We start from the raw sequence: 18,259 nt of genomic DNA, 5'->3' as shown, positions 1-18,259 counted from the left end.
ATACACACACTTGTAAACACTCAAACAGGAGCTGGAAACCTCAGCAGGAAGTAGTGAGCATCCTAATGTAGCTTTCAGACTAATGGGGGTAGATGCACAATTACCAAACATTCAAATAAAATATACAGTATGTCAGGTGGTAGTAAGTACTATGGATAAAAATATATATATATACGCATGTAAAGGGAGAAAGAGGTTTATAATTTTATGTAGGCCAGTGGGGGAAAGTTTCAATGAGGCTGGAAGATTTGAAGAAAAACCCGAAAGAAGTGAGAAAGCAAGCAATGGAAATAATTGCAAGAAAAGCAATCCAGACAGAGGGGCCTGCAAGTGTGAAGTTCCTGAAGAAAGATGTCAAGCGACAGCAAAAGGCCAGCGTGACCGGCGTCGAGGGAGCAAGGGGAAGAGAAGGCAGAGAGAAGAGCAGAGAGGAACCGAGATTTGAGACAGAAGGACATTGAAGGATGCTGGCTTTTATTTGGAATGCAATGGAAGGGGTTTGAGCAGAGAAATGACATGGTCTGATTTTAGACTTTGAAAAAAATACCTCTGTCTACTATGAGGTGGTGAGAAGTAATCAGACTTGATGTATTTTGAAGTTGGAACTAGCAGGTTTTGATGATAGATTAGATATGGCGTGTGAAAGAAATAGAAGAGTCAGGGTGGCTCCAAGGTTTTTGGGAGATGATGTTTTAAAGGACTTTGACAATGGAGAAGAAGTAAGGAATGGCTCATTAACTAGTTGGGCAAGAGACCAAAATTAACTGTTTAAAAATGTTTTTTATCCATTATAGCATAAAAACAAGAAAACATATATATGCACAGCACCAGCATCTGGATCAAGGCAGAGAACATTTCCAGGAACCCACTGATCCTTTGGGTCCCCTTCCAATCATTAACCCGCCTCCCCCAAAGGTGACCACGCTCCTGATTCTAACACTGTATATTAGTTTTGCTTGTGTTTAAACTTTACATACATGGAATCATATAGTACATACTCTTTCACACGTGGATTTTTTTCCCCCTGAACGTTGTTTGTGGAATTTATCTACGTACCTGTGTGAATTGTGGTTTGTCCACTCATGGTGCTGTATAGTACTCCATTGTCTGAATCAACCACAATTTTTATTTGTCTCTTCTATAATTTTCCTTTGGGGGCTATGACGGGTATGACCTCTAGGACCATTTTGTACATGTCATTTGGAAAATGTATGTGTGCATTTCTGTCTCATAGTCCCCTCTGGGACAAGACCCAAGACTTAAACCAATGGGCAGTATTAGGAATCTCTTTATTGCATAGGTCACGTTGTTTACTACAGTACGGTAGTAAAGATGATATTTCCTTACGTCTGATTTTTTATTTGATCTAGAACTTAGATGAGCGAAATCATTGTGGTTAATTATAATCTTTTAATCCGGATGTTTAAGAATAAAATCATTAAATGAGACAGAACATTGAGCCACATTTAATTGACAGCAATTTAATTCATTCAATTGACGAAAATGGAGCCATCCATTTTTAAAGTAGTTTTGATTAAAATGTTCTTGCAATCCTAATATCTAACATTTAAGGAATATATGTGTGAAAATAATACAGAAACAGGGCCTCCAAGTCACACAACTTGGGCGATTCACACTTGTGCAAGAGGACACATTTTCTCTTCTTATTTATGGATCGGTGGATCCCTTTCTGTTCAGCATACCCAAAGAAATTTATAAAGCTTAATACCCATTTTGGAAGACTAGCTAATAAAAATTTTACTAACCCGAGCTTTTGGGAAATTATTTTCAAGAGCAATAAAATTACTCGTAATGACCCAAGTACAAAACAAAAGCTTTTTTTTTTTTTTTGAAGTTTCTTTCAGTGTTTAAAGTAGCTGAAATTTTAAGAAAGTTTGATCATACTTTGCCATGAGCACTGAGTTTCTCCTCCATCTTCCTCTGAAGCCAAGAGTTACTCATATCTATGACCCAGAAGAACTCTTTTTGACATATTGGATATGATCTTGTGACTTCAGCAAGGAAAACGCACTCTAGAAAAGATAAAATTTGTTAAAAGTTTCTTAACTTTCATTTTGGAAGCTTTTTGGATACACATTCACAATGCGTTTCCCTCAAAATGTTGTGCCCTAGTAGCTCTTCCAACTTTATTGTAATATGTAATTGCACCAATATTAGTTCAAACAAATGCCATTCTCTAATCTGCTAATTATGATACCATTTTTTTAAATGAGATCATAATTGAATCATGATTTATTAAGTCTCTTTAAAAATTTCCCTTTTTCCCCCATACTGTAGCTTTTAGGGGGAAAGAAATGTATTTTAAAATTGCAATCTCAAGATCTAAGAGGAAGTAGGGAAAAATACAGGAGAGCGTAAACAGAACACAGATGTCCCAGGAAAATCTCCTCCCGTCAGCGAGGGGACTGGGCTGCAGAGACTCTCTAGGGAGATTCTCCGTTCGTGGCAAGAATGAGGAAATGCACGTTCTCATTCTTGGCCCATTAATCTCTCATTCATTCTCCATGCGATTTTATCCGAGTCTCAGTTCTTTTGTAAGGGACTGGGCCGGGTGATTCCTGAAGCCATCTACTCGGCTACACATTAAGCAGTTCTCTAACTGGTTTGCTGCCCACTCAGCACCATTAATTGAATTGTTTCTAAGTGGTCAGTAGTAATATTGTGATAAGTTTACACAACGACACAATTATAGAAGCGGCAGGATGGGCGATCACATTGTAAGGTATAAAAATGTTGACTATTATGACCAATATAATATTGCATACCAACTGTACTTAAATTACTTTTTTTCAAAGCTTCCCTCCACATGTCTCTCATAACCAATAATCGACTCCACTCTTTGGACCTAGATCATTGTAGCTGAAATCTCAGGACCCGGCAAGTATTATGTACCGAGTGAGAGCACTCACCCCAGAGGCGTTGGGCTGGACTTGTTTCCACCAAAAGACCGAAGCGTACACCGCCAGTAAGAGCTCCAGCACGGTGAAAGCAAGCATCACCACCAGCACGCCCTGCGAATTAGGACGGGGACAGTTGGCGGCATAGTCTAGCCCTCATGCCTGACCGAGAGGAGCCTGGGGGATGAAGGCTCTAGCAGTGGGGAGAATAAGAGACAGGGATAATCGTTTAATTCCCCTTCCTGCTTTATCTCCTGGATCTCCTACCAGGAGACGGGGCATAAGCAGCAAGGATGTCACCTCGGAACCAAGGCAACCCACATTCTGACGTAACGGTAATCCTTCATGCATCTCTAGTGGCTTTTATTATTGTCTCTCTTTTTTTTCCCCTTTGGTGCTTTTTATTGTCATGGTGTTTCTAGGCATGCATTTGCTTTTGTTTATCCTGCAGTGGTCTCGGTGCATTCCTTTAGTCTGAAATCTCATTTTTAAATTCTGAAATATTTTCAGATTTTTTTTTTTCTCTTTGCATGCCCCCTCTCTCCCATGCCGTCCCACTGGGACTCAGATTAGATGTGCGTTGAACCTTTTCCCTTCACTGTATCCTCCATATTGTTTAACTTCTTTGTATTTTCCAAATTTTTATCTTGTGTGTTGTGTTCTGTGTGATTGAATCAGGCCTACATTTTCATTTTACTCTTTATTTCTTTGGATATATGTCAAATCTGCTATTTAACTGGTAGGCTAAATTTTTAATCTTAAAGATTATTATTTTCATTTCTAATCATACTATTCAGTTCTTTTTCAAATCCACTTGTTCTTTTCTTACTGCCGTGTTCCTTCATTTTGGTTCCAATTTCTTTTTCATGTTTCTAATCGCTTAAAATATATTTTCCCTATAGCTTTTAAAAAATTATTATATAACCTCTAATTCTTGGGCAACTGATTTTCATGTTTGCTCTTTTTGCTGCTGTTCCCTATTTTTTCTTGTGTTTTTCAAAATATGTTTATTCTTAGATAACTTTAGTATGTGGATGGTAATTGGGGGGATTCTTCGATATGTAGAAAACTCATAAGTTGGGTTGATGGATATCTCCCTAGATGGTAGTTCTAAGTCTGAGTCTGAGAGAACCTTAGGAGTGTCACAGATCCAGGAATGGTTTTTTTTTTAAGTCAATCCTTTTATTTGTGGTTCCTCTATATGTAATTTTAGAATTTGGATACCTGACCCACATAAGGCTTGGTGAGATGATCCTAGAACCCTTCCTAGTAGACTTTCTGAAGGCTTCTTGAGATGTTGGGCAGAATTCATCCTGTCTTATTTTCATAAATAGTATAAATATTTAGTCTCAGCCTTTAATGTTTGTGCAGGGCACTTGGTGTGAGCTCCCTACTTCCTGCGGAACCTCAAATCTTGTCACAGGCATTAAAACACCACGATCCCAGCCTCGAACACAGTGTGTTCCCATCCAGCTTCCCTGGGTTCCTAGTCCCAGCTTCTGTTTGATTACCTGGCTCTAAGATTTTTCTTAGCCTCTGAAACCTAAGATGTTTTTCTTCCTTGATTTCTTTCTTCCTCCACACTCCCTTTCTTCCTTCTTCCAACCTTGGAGATATATATATTTTTTAATATTTCTTAATTTGTTACTTTTGCCTAGGTTTTCTTTGTATTAATAAGAAAAGGTAAATGTTCGGAGTCCACTTAGTCTGCCATGGTACAATATTCTTCTGGCATTACAGGAAGTTCTCTTTGGCACCAGTTATCTGAGCTTGAGAGGTAGTTTGATGTATTGAGATTAGTTTTCATTAATTAAGCCTCAGCTACCCAGCGGGAAGGATGACTCTCCTACCTCCACTGCCTTGCCTGGTGTCTGCCCTGCACCAGGGTTATGCTATACCCTGGGCTTTGCTCTGCTGGTTTCTAACCAGATGGATCTCTATGCTCCTCCATGTCCTCAAGCTCCTGGGTCAAACAGGTTGCTTCGGACAACCTCCGGATCACCTTGGCAGACCCACAAAAGGCTGTGAGTCCAGAAACTTGTACACATTCTCTGAGATTCATGAGACACGAAGATCCGAAAGATTGAGAGACGCTGCTTCTATCTCCCCAGCCCCTCCTAAAAGTCACGAAGGAAGAAGTCTTTCTCCTTAAAGGGCCAGAGTTTACAGTGTTAAAACCACAAGCCGTATAGAGAGGATTAACTAAGCCAAGATCATCACCATCAACAGATGGTGACCATCAAGTTGGGGAAAAAGAGGCAAGAAAGTGTGGCTCAGAGATATTAGCATTTCTGCTAGGAGCTGAATCTGTCGGTGGACCATCTCCCATCTCCCCCTCGCTCTCTGCCAGCCCTGTTGGATCAAAGTACAATAATTATGCTTGGGCTTCCAGTTCAAATCCTGTACCTAAGTTAATGTAAGTTACATTAATCTGAAATCAAATGAAATTCAAATAAAGAGGGATATTTCTGCCTGCGTCAAGGGAAAATAAAAGCCTGCTCAACAAAGGGGACACTTTGAGAGTTAAACCTGTTGAGAATGGAATTTGTGTTATTTAAGAAAGACTACTAACTGGATGGCCTGCCGTATCCCTCTTGATTTCCTTTTTTGACTTGGCACAAAGCGTCCCCCATGCTGTGCAGTCTGCTGACAGGCCTCCTTCAACCATAGTTTATTGTTTTTCTGATGCCGTCTGCCTCCAGGCATTCAGATCAACAGGACTAGGAGGGACCCCCCCCCCCCCCGAATAAGCAAGATTATGCGAAGGGGAGAGAGAGATTCCACATGACAGGGTAGTCAGTCTGAAAGGACTTACCGTTAGACTGACACCAGCCTGGCGACAGTTCGTGACGTCATACACTGAATAATAGTACTCCGAATAAGGCAGTGAAGACAGATGCTCCTTTTCTGAGTCACACAGTTGAGAGGCAGTCCTCAGGGCTACCAGGCTGTGAGCGAGGAGGAAGAGGCTTGCTCCGGCGGCCACGGAACTCACTGCATTTGAGGTCAGGCTGCTCACGGCCTGGAAGAGAGATTCTGTTCTGGGATCTCATCACAGAAGCAACATGCGATTCGGCCATCCCTCCCTCCGTTGCTTGGCAACGGTGCTCCCCAGGTCTCTTTCCCCTATAATCTCCAATCTCCTAGGGGGCACGGACGGTGTTTCCTTCATGTCTGTGTCCCTCCTCACTATCTAGTTCATCACCTGATATAGTTAGAAAATGCTCGTTAAATGAGAGAATCTATGATTATTTCCTGCTTAGGGGGAGGGGTGCTGGCTCCTTGGCTCTCCGCAGTACCCGGGACAGAGGTGGAAGTGCTCAGGCCACTGTCAAAGCTCCCTCGGCTTCCTCAGCAGCCTTAGACTCATTCTCTTGCTTTAAGGGCTTCTAGAATATGACCTTTGGTCCCTCCTGGGAAGACCAGTCTCTGGCATCGCCTCCCATAAAGCAGCAGCTTCAGAGAAAAGACAGAAGCAAGCTGGAAGAGTTAGAATACCTGCTGTAGATGAATCTATGAGAACTCTGTTCACCACACTCCCTCTCAGGTCATATTCTACATTTTTGGGAAAAGGGCTCTCATGGGGTCTGATTCCTCTGCAAGGACACTGCTGTACCAGGCTCTGGGCCAAGCTCCCAGCTCATGGCCTTTTCCGTCTGAGCATCACTGTAGGATGCTGTGTGTTGGGAGGATGGTTGCCTCGCCTTCTTCTCCCTCAGCCTGGGAACTACATGGCCTCAAGTGCTGAGCCCCCGAAGGCGGAACAGAGTGAACGGGAAGCACCTTTGCCCAGAGATGTCATGTGGGCAACGAGGCCACATACTGTCCTGTGACCCTCATGTGGAGCCCACATTGCATCAGGCCACCCCAAGTACAGCTCTTCCTTTTAGTGTATTCAGGGCACATGGGAAGCCACCTCTGAGCTCCGCATGTTCAGCTTCAGTTTGTCGGTAAGAAAGCTGAAACCCAGAGAAGAAAGGAACTTTTTCAAGCACACGGATGGGTCAGTGACAGAGCTGGGACAGAAGTATAGGTTTCCTAATTCCAAGTCCAGAATTCTGACTTCATTCAATGCTGGAAACGCCTCAAAACCCTGCCCACCGGTTCCGGAGTTCAGCTCTAGCTTTAAGCATCAGGGGCGTATGCCAGCCTCGTACAGCATTTTATGAGCCCTCATCCGTGGCTAACCAGATCTTGGATCTTCTGAGTCAGGATGTGGGTTTTCCCTAAGTCGTCTCCATGGGTGTGTGGCAGGGTAGAGGGAAAGGTTGCTATGGAGAAGACCAAAGACCTCGGCTGCTTCCACCCCGCTCCCCATCCACCCACCCCCACTCCAGATTCCTGACCTCTGTCAGTAAGGTGGCTACAGTCTGATAACTCCTCGTTTTCGAGGGGGTGGAGGAAATAGCCACAGGATCTAAGCCTACACACCTCCGCCTCTGATCCTGCCATTTAGAGAAATTAACTCATTATGAGGCAGGTTTTTATAGAAAAGGGATCTCTAGTCTTTAGCCAAGATGCTCGGCTACTCTATGCAGGGCCAAGATGACAAGTCTGAAAGAGTTCTTGTATATTTCAATTTTTTTCTATTGTTTAAGCAACTGAAGTAAACGTCCTTCAAGCCTGTAATATGATCCAGGAGCACCATTTTATAGGGGGAAGAGTGGTGGTCTAGAAGGCAAGGAATTTGGGCTTTACTCTAGTTCTGCCAGTGGGAAGAACTTGGGGTCCCTCACCTGCCCTGAGCCTGATTTTCCCAAATTGTCAAATGGAGATTTTGATCTGGAATAATCAACTCTGACGCTCCTTTAATTCCAACCAGCTGAGAGTCGTGGTTCTTATACTTACAAAGGGCTTAGTTGATTTTTTTCCCGAGATAACTGAGAGGCATCCGGTAATGGCAAACTGCTCAGGAAAGAGAAAAAACGATCAGTCCATTCGTCTTGTAGAAAAGTGTCAAGCACTCAATCAGTAATGTGAAACTTTTAGGAAGATAGCCCTGTAGGAATGGCCTGGGTCCACACTGGCAGGCCTGACTTCTGCCTTCAGGGAGTTTACACTGACTTAGAAGAACAGGTAGATGCGCGAGGGCCTGGATTTATGTTGGTGAAAACCACCGTGAGCCGAGGAGGCCCGGAGAGCAGTTAAACACGGAGAAAGGAGAGTATTATAAATTACGAGGTTGAAATAAAGGAGGTTGGACAAGACCAATGACTCGAAGGGATAGAAAGATGGGGGCAGCCAGCCGAAGCGCTTAGGAAAAGGGCTCTGATGGCACAAGGCACAGAAACACATGGACTTCAAGCCATCGATCTAAGTGGCCTGAGTTAGGCTGGGAGTTGAGGGAAGTGGTGAGTACAGCGTTGGATGTGAAGAGCCCTTCGTCAGAAAGCCCGAGAAGTCAGTTTTTGGCCCTAGCGGTGTAAAAAGTCCGGCTCGTGGAAGGAGGGTGTTCTGAGAAGCCGAACCATTGGTCAAGCTGTGCCTTGGGGGTTGGGCAGTCACTGACGACGAGGGTCCAGCATGAGCTGATTCTGGCTTTCATAAGGGAATACGGGAGCCATAACTACTGAGTAGACGGAGGCGTCAAGGCCAAACTAAGCTTCGGGGGCAGGAGCCGGGCCACTCGCCTCGCTGCACAGCTTGTGTCCACAGAAGGACTGTATCCACACAGAGACCCAGAACGTGTGCCCTCTTCTCCTTGGTACAGGATACTACATAGAAAGGAAGTGGCCTTTCTGTGGGACGCATGACTAGGCCCTGGCTGGTGTCTAAAGAAAGGGATGCAGTGGGCCCTTCCTCACGAGCCACGAGACGGAAGGCAGCAAAGAAGTCTGCCAAACGCTCACATGGCCTCTAATCACACAGCGAGAGTGCCCCTGCGTCTCGGGAATTTTACCATTGCTAATCTAATTCTCTGCCAACGTGTGGCATCTGCCAGTGGTGCTCATTTTATTCCAAAAATGACCCTTTTTACTCTCTACCTGACAGGTGGGTTATTCTTAAACTGGAGGGAATCCAGTGGCCCAAGGAAGGGTGTGACACATCTTTCGCTTTTCCAGAGGTATACTGTAAGGCCAGGTCAGAAATGCTGTCCCGTACGCCCATTTCGTTACCCGTTTACCTCCTGCCCTAACCATTCACTCCCTGGGGTGCTCACACAGGAAGGCAGGTTAAGCTTGTCTCTGATCTTCCTACTTGGAGAGACATGAGGTAGGATGATAACAGGGGGAACTTCAGAAGCCCGAGCCTTCTTTTCCCACCTCCCCACCTCTTGGGACCGAGTTACTCCGTGGCTTAACAGCCTCTTGGCATTTATAAAGCACATTCCCCCTTCGAGACCCCAGTCTACTCACACACAGGGCTCCTACGAATGGGTACCCAGACATCAGAATGGTGGAAACTGCTGGGTTGAAGTGGGAAGAGTAAGGAGCAAAGACCATAATGGCCCCCAAACTTGAAATCATCAGGCCACACAGGATCTGGATAACCTACAAGAGACAAGAGCGAACATTCTAGAATACACTTTAAACAGCTAAAAGTGATATTTGAATGTACACTGTGAATTATAAAGAGCATTAAAATGTTATAATTTGTCGTATTAAAAAGGAAAAAAGTGTTAACAAGGAGCCAGTGGGCATTCTTTAAGAGAAATTCGTGTGTAATTAACACCTTTTGTTTTCTGATAGGATATTAAACTAGCAAATCAGGGAGTGATCCTCTGAGCATTTTAACTTTATTTTGGAAAAGTTAGTTGACAAATTTTTTTATGGTTCTAGAAGTAAATGGAGAACATTTTTTTGGACAACAATCCAGTTAGATGTATATAGGAAGCAAACTTACCAAGGGAGTATTATAAGGGGCTCGATTTCAATAGAAATAAAATAGAGCGGGAAGTCTTTAGTGTGGTAATTCATCTTATTTTATTCTTCATTGGATTTTAATAATAGTTACTATTTTTACGATACCAATGATGATGATAATAGTCTACATTTGTTGAACACTTTCTACATTCTGGCTATTTGTGTCACCTTATTTATGGATGAGAAAAATGAGACACTTGGAGTTGCAAAGTTACAAAATAACTTATACAAACCCACACCAATGGTCAAGTGGAAGGACCAGGATTTCAGTCCTGTTAACTTGATCTAGAGCCCACATTCTGACTCAACTGTTTAATGCATATGTAATTGAAAGATGATGCAAACATAGGAGAAATAACTTAAAGTCAAGAGAATTCAGCCACTTGTATGATTAATTGATTAAGTATCTATTATATACCAGGCATCAGGGGACTGAAGCAAATGTGAACCACTGCCACTGGACATGTACTATGTCCTTTACGGATGACTTTTTTGGAAAGTGGTATGAGTCAAGAGCAAAGTACTGTGTGCATTCTGCAAGCTGTATAGTGCTTTGTGGGCAATTTCCTCTGCCTTTCATTCTGAGTGAAAAAGGAAGCCAACTGGATAATTTTGAGCAAAGAGATCACATGATCTAATTTATATTTTTAAAAGATGATTCTACATGTTCCGTTAAGAATAGGTTATAAGGAAACAGAGCGGGAGATCGATGAGGAGAGTATTGCAATGATTCGCATGTGAGATGATCTCGAGTTGAAGGAAAATGTCGACGGTAGAGGTGATGAGAACAAGTTGGGTTCTGGACGTGCAGAATTAAATCCTACAGATCAAACCTGTAGGATTTGCTGAGAGTTTGTTATGGATTATGAAAGAGAGGAATGAAGGTTGCCTCCAAGGGTTTTGGCTTGAGCATCCGAAATGATGAAATTGACATTGATCCGAGATGGGAAATGTTCTCTGAAGAGTGGGTTTGGGGAGAAAGGGCAGCATTTTCAGTCTCGGGAAGGTTAAAGGAGAGATGTCTAGTAGATATCCAAGTGGAGGTATACACAGGCCATTGGATATATGAGTCTTAAGTTTGGAGGAGAGATCCAAGTAAACGACATCTTTTTTTTTTTTCAAGTCATAAGTGGAGATAATATTTAAAGTCGTGTTACTGGATGAGGTCGCCATTGCAGCAGACACAGAGAGAGAATGGAATCAAGGACTAAATTTGGAGCACTCCAAATTTAGGAACAGAGAAAAACATAGAAACTGTAAAGAAGCATAAAAAGTGCAGCCAAGGGGGAAGACGGAAAACCAGAAGAATGTGACGTCCGAGAAGCCAGGTGAATAAAACGTTTCAAGTAGGACGGAGTGGTCGACTGCATCAACCACTTTCATTAATTTAAGAAAGTTATCAACGGAGACTTGAAAACGGGCTCATTCGTGCGGAGCAAAGGGGAGGGCAAATGCCATTGGCTATGATTCCAGAGAGAATATGATTTAGGAGTAACTGGAGACTTCCTGCCCTTTGCAGGAGTGTTACTGGGGAGACAAGTAATGAATGGGCGCTACCTGGAGAGTGTGTGAAATTAAAAGTATTTGATGTTACTTTTTTGTTTTCAAGATGCAGTAAGATTCTGCACTCATGGAGTTGATTCAAATTTTTGCAAAGAGGGTGTAGAGAATTACTAGAACAAGTAATATGGGATGGGATTTACTGCGCAAAGCAGGGTTATCATGAATTAGATGGACATTTTATTCTTAGTGGTTGGAGAGGGGAGAAGGCTTTATGGGCACAGATGTGGATAATTGTAGATGTGTGGCAGCTTGTGGAATCCTATCTAGATTGCCTCAGTTTCTTAGTGTCATAGGAAGCAAGGTAATAAATGAAGAAGGAGAAAGCGTTAGAGGCATTTTGAGGGCAAAGAGTATGTATGAAATAGTTTTCTGGGATAGCAGGAAAGTGAACGAATGAAGAAATATCATGTTGTCTGTGGCCTTGCCACCCTGAACGTGCCTGATCTCGGAAGCTGAGCAGGATCGGGCCTGGTTAGTACTTGGACGGGAGACCACCCAGGAAGACCAGGTGCTGTAGGCGTTTAAAAAAAGAAAGAAAGAAAGAAAGAAATATCATGTACATTTTAGGCAGCTTTTATAGTACATTCAAGGTTATGGTCATAAATTAGAAGGGGTGTGTGTGTGTGTTTAAAAAGTAGGAGTGAATTACCTAATAGGATGACATGAGATTCTGAAGTAGGAGTTTTGGGATTTAAAAGGAAAAGACTGAGCTAAAAGTGTCCTCCAGAAGCAAAGAAAGTGCTGCCTTCACTTCCATGCCTAGAGGGGAGGGTTGCGCTGGAAGCAGTGCCCTCAGGAGCCAGAAGGGCCTTCGAGGGGAAAAAACGGGAGGCTGAAGAGGATTATGCTGTTAAGTGACTCTGAGTTCCAAAGGGCGAAACTGAGCAGGTTTCCAGAGCTGGGGCGAGTAGGAGTTGGGTCTCATAAGGGGATATTCAGGAACACATGAGAATTCAAGTCCTGGATCCGAAGGATGGTGACCTAGGACACGTGGGCATCTTACTGTCACTCAGGTCAATAGGGAGAACACGTATAGGGAGATTAGTCCAGATCATCTCATCCCAAATGTTTAAGAAATGAGCTCAACATAAAATGATCTGATTTAATAATATCGAGTAAAGTTATTTGGTTAAATCCAAAATCTCTAATTATAAAAGGCTTTATTGTGTAGATTTCAGGTAGAAAAAGATCTAGTGGTTTTAGTTTATGGAAAGGTCTGAGGAGCGAATAGTCTTCCTATAAAATGCCCTTTCATGTCCCAAGTAGCCTGGAGTCAGACAGAAAAAAAAAAAAAATCTCCCAGACACATTTGCAATATTTCCCTAGTGTCTCCCTTATAATGAGGGGACTTACACCAAGCACGGTGGCTTCTTTTTGCAGCTCATCCTGCAGCTTATCCTCTTTTTGGTAGATGTGTCCCAGTTTCTCTCTTTGAGGCATAACGGTGCCCTTTGGAGTGGAACGGTCAGAGGCTTCTTCCTCGGCCTTGGGCTGTGTCAGCGTGATGCCGATGACGCTGGAAGAGGCAGAGAACTCGGTTAGGACCCCGGGTTTGACTTAATGATATGAAAGTCCTAGGGACCAGACTTTGCAGGAACTTAAGGCTCTTTCTCCATTGTCCAAGGGGCGACCTGTCCTTCCGGAACAAAACGCGGAACCTTCGCGTAGTACCTTCTTTGCAACCCTGAGAGTATTCACCTCACTCTCCCTCCACACAAGCCCTGCTGCCAGCTCTCCTTCCTTCCCCCTACGCCTCTGCTTCACCTGTGGCGCATCCCCACACATCTGCAGGTATTGTACTTTCAGGCTGCACCTGTACTGCTCAGCCCTCCGTCACAGCCTTCTTTTCTCTCCATGAAGATGTTAATGTTATTCCACGTCCCTTTCCTACATAGGGCCTGTCCTACCTTGCATGACCCCGTGCCTATGTTAGCTCAATAATTGTTACTGCGAACATTTATTTAACTCCTGCCGATAGCGTTCTTATCCTCATAACAACTTAGGGGTGATGAAATCCACCTAAACATTAGAAACCCAGAGCTAATACGCTCAGGTGGTTTTCATTAAACACAGTAGGCACACGAAGCACTTAGCCTCGCACATATGAACCAAGTTGAACTGGCTCTGAAGCTTGTGATATTTGTCTCAAACCCGCATGAATTCTCCTCATCTTCCTCTTTTTTTCCTTCCTTCCTAACTTTGGCACTTCCGGTGTAGACTCAAGGAGCAAGTCGTCTGCTGTCCACCAGCTCAGCAGCATTGCTGGGCCCCTATGGCATCGGCAGCAAAGTTCAACCACTGGGATGCTCCCCGGATCTGTTCTCAGCACAATGCGCTCCCTCTCGAAGAGCGTAGTCAGGATAAAGCTTGTAATGATCTGACGATGCCACAGTTCTGTTCCCTGATGCTTCGCCTCCATGTCTTGGGTGTTTTAGGTGTGGTTAGGCTCCCTTGAATGCAGTATATAGCATGTAAAGATTGGAGGGGGCGTCCACAATCTCACTACTAGTGGGGGAGATGGAGGGGGCTGGGCTGGTAGTCCGACACCTCGGCATCTAGTCGCACACCTGAGCACGTGTCTCAGAGTCCAGTCCTGTGCTCATATTTTATACTCACCAATTATTAATCACCTTACCACGGGCAAGTTATTTTAGCCACTTCTTAGGTTCATGGTGAAGGTTAGATGAGGTACTGTATGTAATAGACTCACCATAGTGTAGGGCACATGATAAACTCTCATTATATAGCAGTTAATCTAAAACTCATCACTATTCCAACTCCATTTATTAGCTGGCCACAGTCGAGTTATTTCCCCTTACTCATCCTCAATTTCATTACCTATAAAATTGGGATAGCAATGCCATCGTGAAGGACTCCTGTGAGGGGTTGATGCACCTGGGTGCCCCTTCTGCCTCCGTGGACTTGCTCGGGTGTTCCATAAGACTCAGCAGGAGGTTAGTGACCTCTCTCCTGTTACTACAGCTACATCGGCGCCTTGGTCAAGTTTCTCATGCTCTCTTGGTTGGCATCTAGTACCAGAGTTATTAAAAATAAAGTTCTCCTTGTCTAAAGAGTTAATTGTCATTTGGTGGTGGGGTGGGGGCGTTGGAATCTGAGCAGAAGTATGGGTGAGGTTAGATGAACAAGGCAAGGAATTGTGTTGACAGTGAATCCTTGCAGTAGAGTTGGGACGAGGATGCTGTGAATGGTTCTAAGCCCTTTATCCAGCACATCTTTAAAACCAAAGAAGCAGAAAAACACCAGCTTTGGAGAGATTTTAGGTTTCGAAATTGAACAGTAGTTTTCAACAAAACGATAATAATTGCTAACATGACTAAGTACTCACTATGAGTCCGAGCTTTGCGTGGAGTACTGCTCTCAGAGATAGTACTATAGTTACTTGAATTTTGTAGACAAAAATGTGGCTTAGAGTGGTTAAATAGTTCGCACAAGATTGTATACGTAGCACACAATGAAGGCATTGAACCCAGGCAGCCTAATGCCACAGTTCTTCCGTACCCTGCGGGTTTGGGCATGTACCTCTAGCCACACATGATCTCAGCCCCTGTACCCCTCCTCCCTCACAGCCAAAGTCCACCGGCTGCCCCCTCCACTTCGTGTTCACCCACAGGAACACTTCCGACCTTACAGAACGTGGGTTGATGGTCTCTGTCTCCAAAATTGTTCCCACTTTCTAGTGACTTGGCTTCTGCCTCGTTCCTGTCCTTTAAAAGCCCAGATATGCCCTGTTATACCCCGTCTCCTTCCTCGTCTTAGTAACCAGTCTTTCAAGGTTCATCCACAGTGTAATATTCCCTTCCTTCTTCTTTTAAAACTGACCTTGAGGACATTGTGCTACGTGAAATAAGCCAGTCACCTAAAGAACATGATTTGACTTACACGAGGTATCTAAAATAGTCGAACCCACAGATACAAAGACTAGAATACTGGCTGTCAAGATCTATAGGAGGAGAAAATAGAGAGTTGCTATACATGTAGAAAATTTCAGTTATACATCAGTTCTAGAGACCTCCTGTACAATACCATGCCCAGACGTAACAATACTGTGTTGTACATTTAAAAAGCTATTGAGTGGGTAGATCTCATGTTAAGTATTCTTACCACAGTGAAAGAATTAAAAAGTAAAATTGGGAAGAAAGAGAAAAAAAAGATTGACCCCAACTGAAAAATTGTTTTAAAAATCTCTCTCTGTAGTTCCGGATCCTTTTCTGTGTTTTTCGGTTCTCATACCCAAGGACTATAGGATGTGCTTGGCTCTAAGCCTGGAGGACACAGAAGCCGAGTCGGTACCCTTTAGCTCACCCCTCGCTCAGATACCATGTACATTTGTTTTCTATTGTGTTTTCTGTCTGTTTTGTTTAAAAGAATGCATGACATAGCAAATACAATCAAAAAGGGAATAAGGTTTGACAAAGAAGACAAACAAGTCCTTTACATCTTATCTTCCACACAATCGCTGCTTTTTCTTACTTCCTCTTTTTTTTTTCTCATTCATTTTTTCTCTCTCTTCTTTCTTAATATATATTTAGACACATTCATAAGTCTTTATAAACAGAATCATTCTATCCAGGCCATTTACAAATCTTTTTGCACTCAACATCATTCTTTGGACATCTTTGACACAAGTGAATATAGATAATAAAAATCCTAAATTTAAAAGCCAAATGGCCAATTCTGACACATGCTACAACATGGGTGAACCTTGAAGACATTATGCCAAGTGAAATAAGCCAATTATAGGAGGACAAATGTTGTATGATTGTACGTCTGTGAGGCACACGGAGTACTCAGATTCACAGAGACAGAAAGTAAATGATGGTGACTGATGGCTGGGAGGAGAGGGGACCGTGGAGTTAGTTTAGTGGACATGGAGTTTCAGTTTGGGAAGATGAAAAAGTTTTGGAGTTCCGGCGTGGTGATAGTTACATAAGAATGTGGATGTCACTGAACTGGACACTTATAAATGGCTAAAATGTGAAATTCTGTGTTATGTATATTTTATTGCAATCTTTAAGAAGCCAAATAGTGTATTCAAATGAACAGAAGTTTCAGGATTCAGTTAACCAGTCACATAGTCTTTTTTTTTTTTTGCCATCTGAACAACACTTGTAATGAGCATCTTTGCAACCTCGTGGGACCTCACCTGTTCAATCATTAATCCTTAGAGTAACATTTAGTACTGGATTTACTTTAAGCCTATGATACTTGAATTTTGATACATATTGCCACTTTTTAGGAGAAATTCTATGTAACCAAGCTTCTTTATGGTGTCACACGAAGTCTCTAGACTGATGCCGTCATCTCCAAACTCCATGGTCTGAGAAGAATCCTTTGTCCCTCCACATTCACTAAGTGGAGACAAATTTGAGGTGGCCCCCAATTTTTCAAGGCAGTTCAAAAATCCCTACTTCAGACACAAATCATGGTTCTGTGTGCTCTGCACACAGAAGTTTTTTCTGTTACAGAATTAGATTGGAACAGTGGGGTCCTAATGCAGGACTCAATCTAATTGCACAGTATTTGTTGAGACCGTATTCTGTGTTAAGACTGAGTGCCCACCCGGAAACACAGAGAATTGTAAAAAATCACCACCTGAAATCTTGAAGGAAACCTAAGGATCATCTCACCAATCCTCTTATTTGGAAAATAAGTAAACTGAGGCCCAGAGAGGAGAACTGACACACCAATCCAGGGAGGTGGTTGGCGGCAGAGGCAGGATGAGATTCTGATTCCCGGCTGTCTGTTCAAAAAATAGTCGTCACCCCCCGAATCCATGATGCAAACCAGGGCACCTACCTGTTCCTGCAGCCCAGTCGTGTGTGGCTGGAGGGCCAGCTCCCCTCTGAGGAGCTCTCAGCCAGAACCGCCAACTGGCCGTTCCTGCCGGAATGATCTCGTTGCTCCGCTCTCCAGCCTCTGAGACTTCCTGTCCCTTTCTCAGACTAGTATATACGATTACACAAGATGTGAGTCTCTGATATATAAAAAGGACTGCTGCTTCCTCTTTCTAAATGTCAAGGTCTGAAAAATGATGTGAATTCAAAGTAACACATGAGAAAAAGGTGTTTGTGAGAACTAGTGAGTTGCGTGGTCCCATTTAGAATTCATTTCCAGTTTTCCTATAGGTAATTCTACTAGTTCCTTTTAGCCTGAATTTTCTTACCTACCAAATAATGGGTAATAGTAATTCCACTATTCAGCTGTTGCGAGAATTAAAGAGAAAGGCTATAAAGAGCTTTTTAAAAGTAAGCACTGGAGAGCTAGCGGCAATAATGACGTTAATTTTGAATACGGGAGAATGTCTATATTTTCAATTTTCCAGGCTCTTGGCAAACTGAAAGTCACCTGTGAGGCTTCACTGCCTGAGTGGTACTTCTTTCGGGTACCTTTTCTTTCTCCGTCTCCGGCTTCCATTTTCCAGCTTAGGAAGGTCCAGACTCATCTTGGGAAGGATGTCAGTGGATTGGAGACAGAGGCAGAGCCATCAAGGCTGCAGACGAGCTCACGTTCCGGGCAGTGTGGGCCGTTGAGAGGACATGGTTGCTACCTTCACATTGCTTTCAGGACTGCTCGGGGAACAGCCTTCGCTCAGGAGGGGCAGCGGGGGTGTTCAGATGGCTCTGGAAAGTGCAGCCCGTGGCAGCGGCCACCAGCATAGCATGCTCTATAGTTTCTCCTATTCCTGAAGGCTGGCGAGGCTTTTCCCCTGAGAGGGGGATTCAAGAAACTCAAAATGCATGGAGAAAATATGAGTAACTTCTCTTTAGTCTCCGAGGGAGGTGATCTTGCCGAACAAAACTACCACAGATCACACATCACGTCAGCGGAGGAAACAGAAGGAAAGTCCATCCATCTTGGCATCTGAGTCTGAGTTTGTGCCACAGCAATGGTCTG

The 18,259-nt window shown here is 43.4% G+C and overlaps 1 protein-coding gene across 1 annotated transcript; it reads right to left on the bottom strand.

Annotated features, from left to right (window-relative positions):
* Positions 1 to 10: 10 nt before the first annotated feature.
* Positions 11 to 17,779, bottom strand: MS4A7 (membrane spanning 4-domains A7). Its single transcript, XM_016118984.2, has 8 exons — positions 17,711 to 17,779; positions 17,162 to 17,307; positions 12,698 to 12,860; positions 9,275 to 9,409; positions 7,767 to 7,823; positions 5,734 to 5,940; positions 2,931 to 3,032; positions 11 to 2,033 (listed from the first exon to the last, which is right to left on the bottom strand). Exons 1-8 carry the CDS (start codon positions 17,777 to 17,779, stop codon positions 1,965 to 1,967), a joined length of 948 nt encoding a protein of 315 aa, XP_015974470.2. The 3' UTR covers positions 11 to 1,964.
* Positions 17,780 to 18,259: the final 480 nt, after the last annotated feature.

This window comes from Rousettus aegyptiacus, unplaced genomic scaffold (assembly GCF_014176215.1).
Source record: "Rousettus aegyptiacus isolate mRouAeg1 unplaced genomic scaffold, mRouAeg1.p scaffold_m13_p_5, whole genome shotgun sequence".
Lineage (NCBI taxonomy): Eukaryota > Metazoa > Chordata > Mammalia > Chiroptera > Pteropodidae > Rousettus > Rousettus aegyptiacus.
Note: the sequence above shows the minus strand (reverse complement) of the source record. Positions and strands in the feature narration are given on the sequence as shown.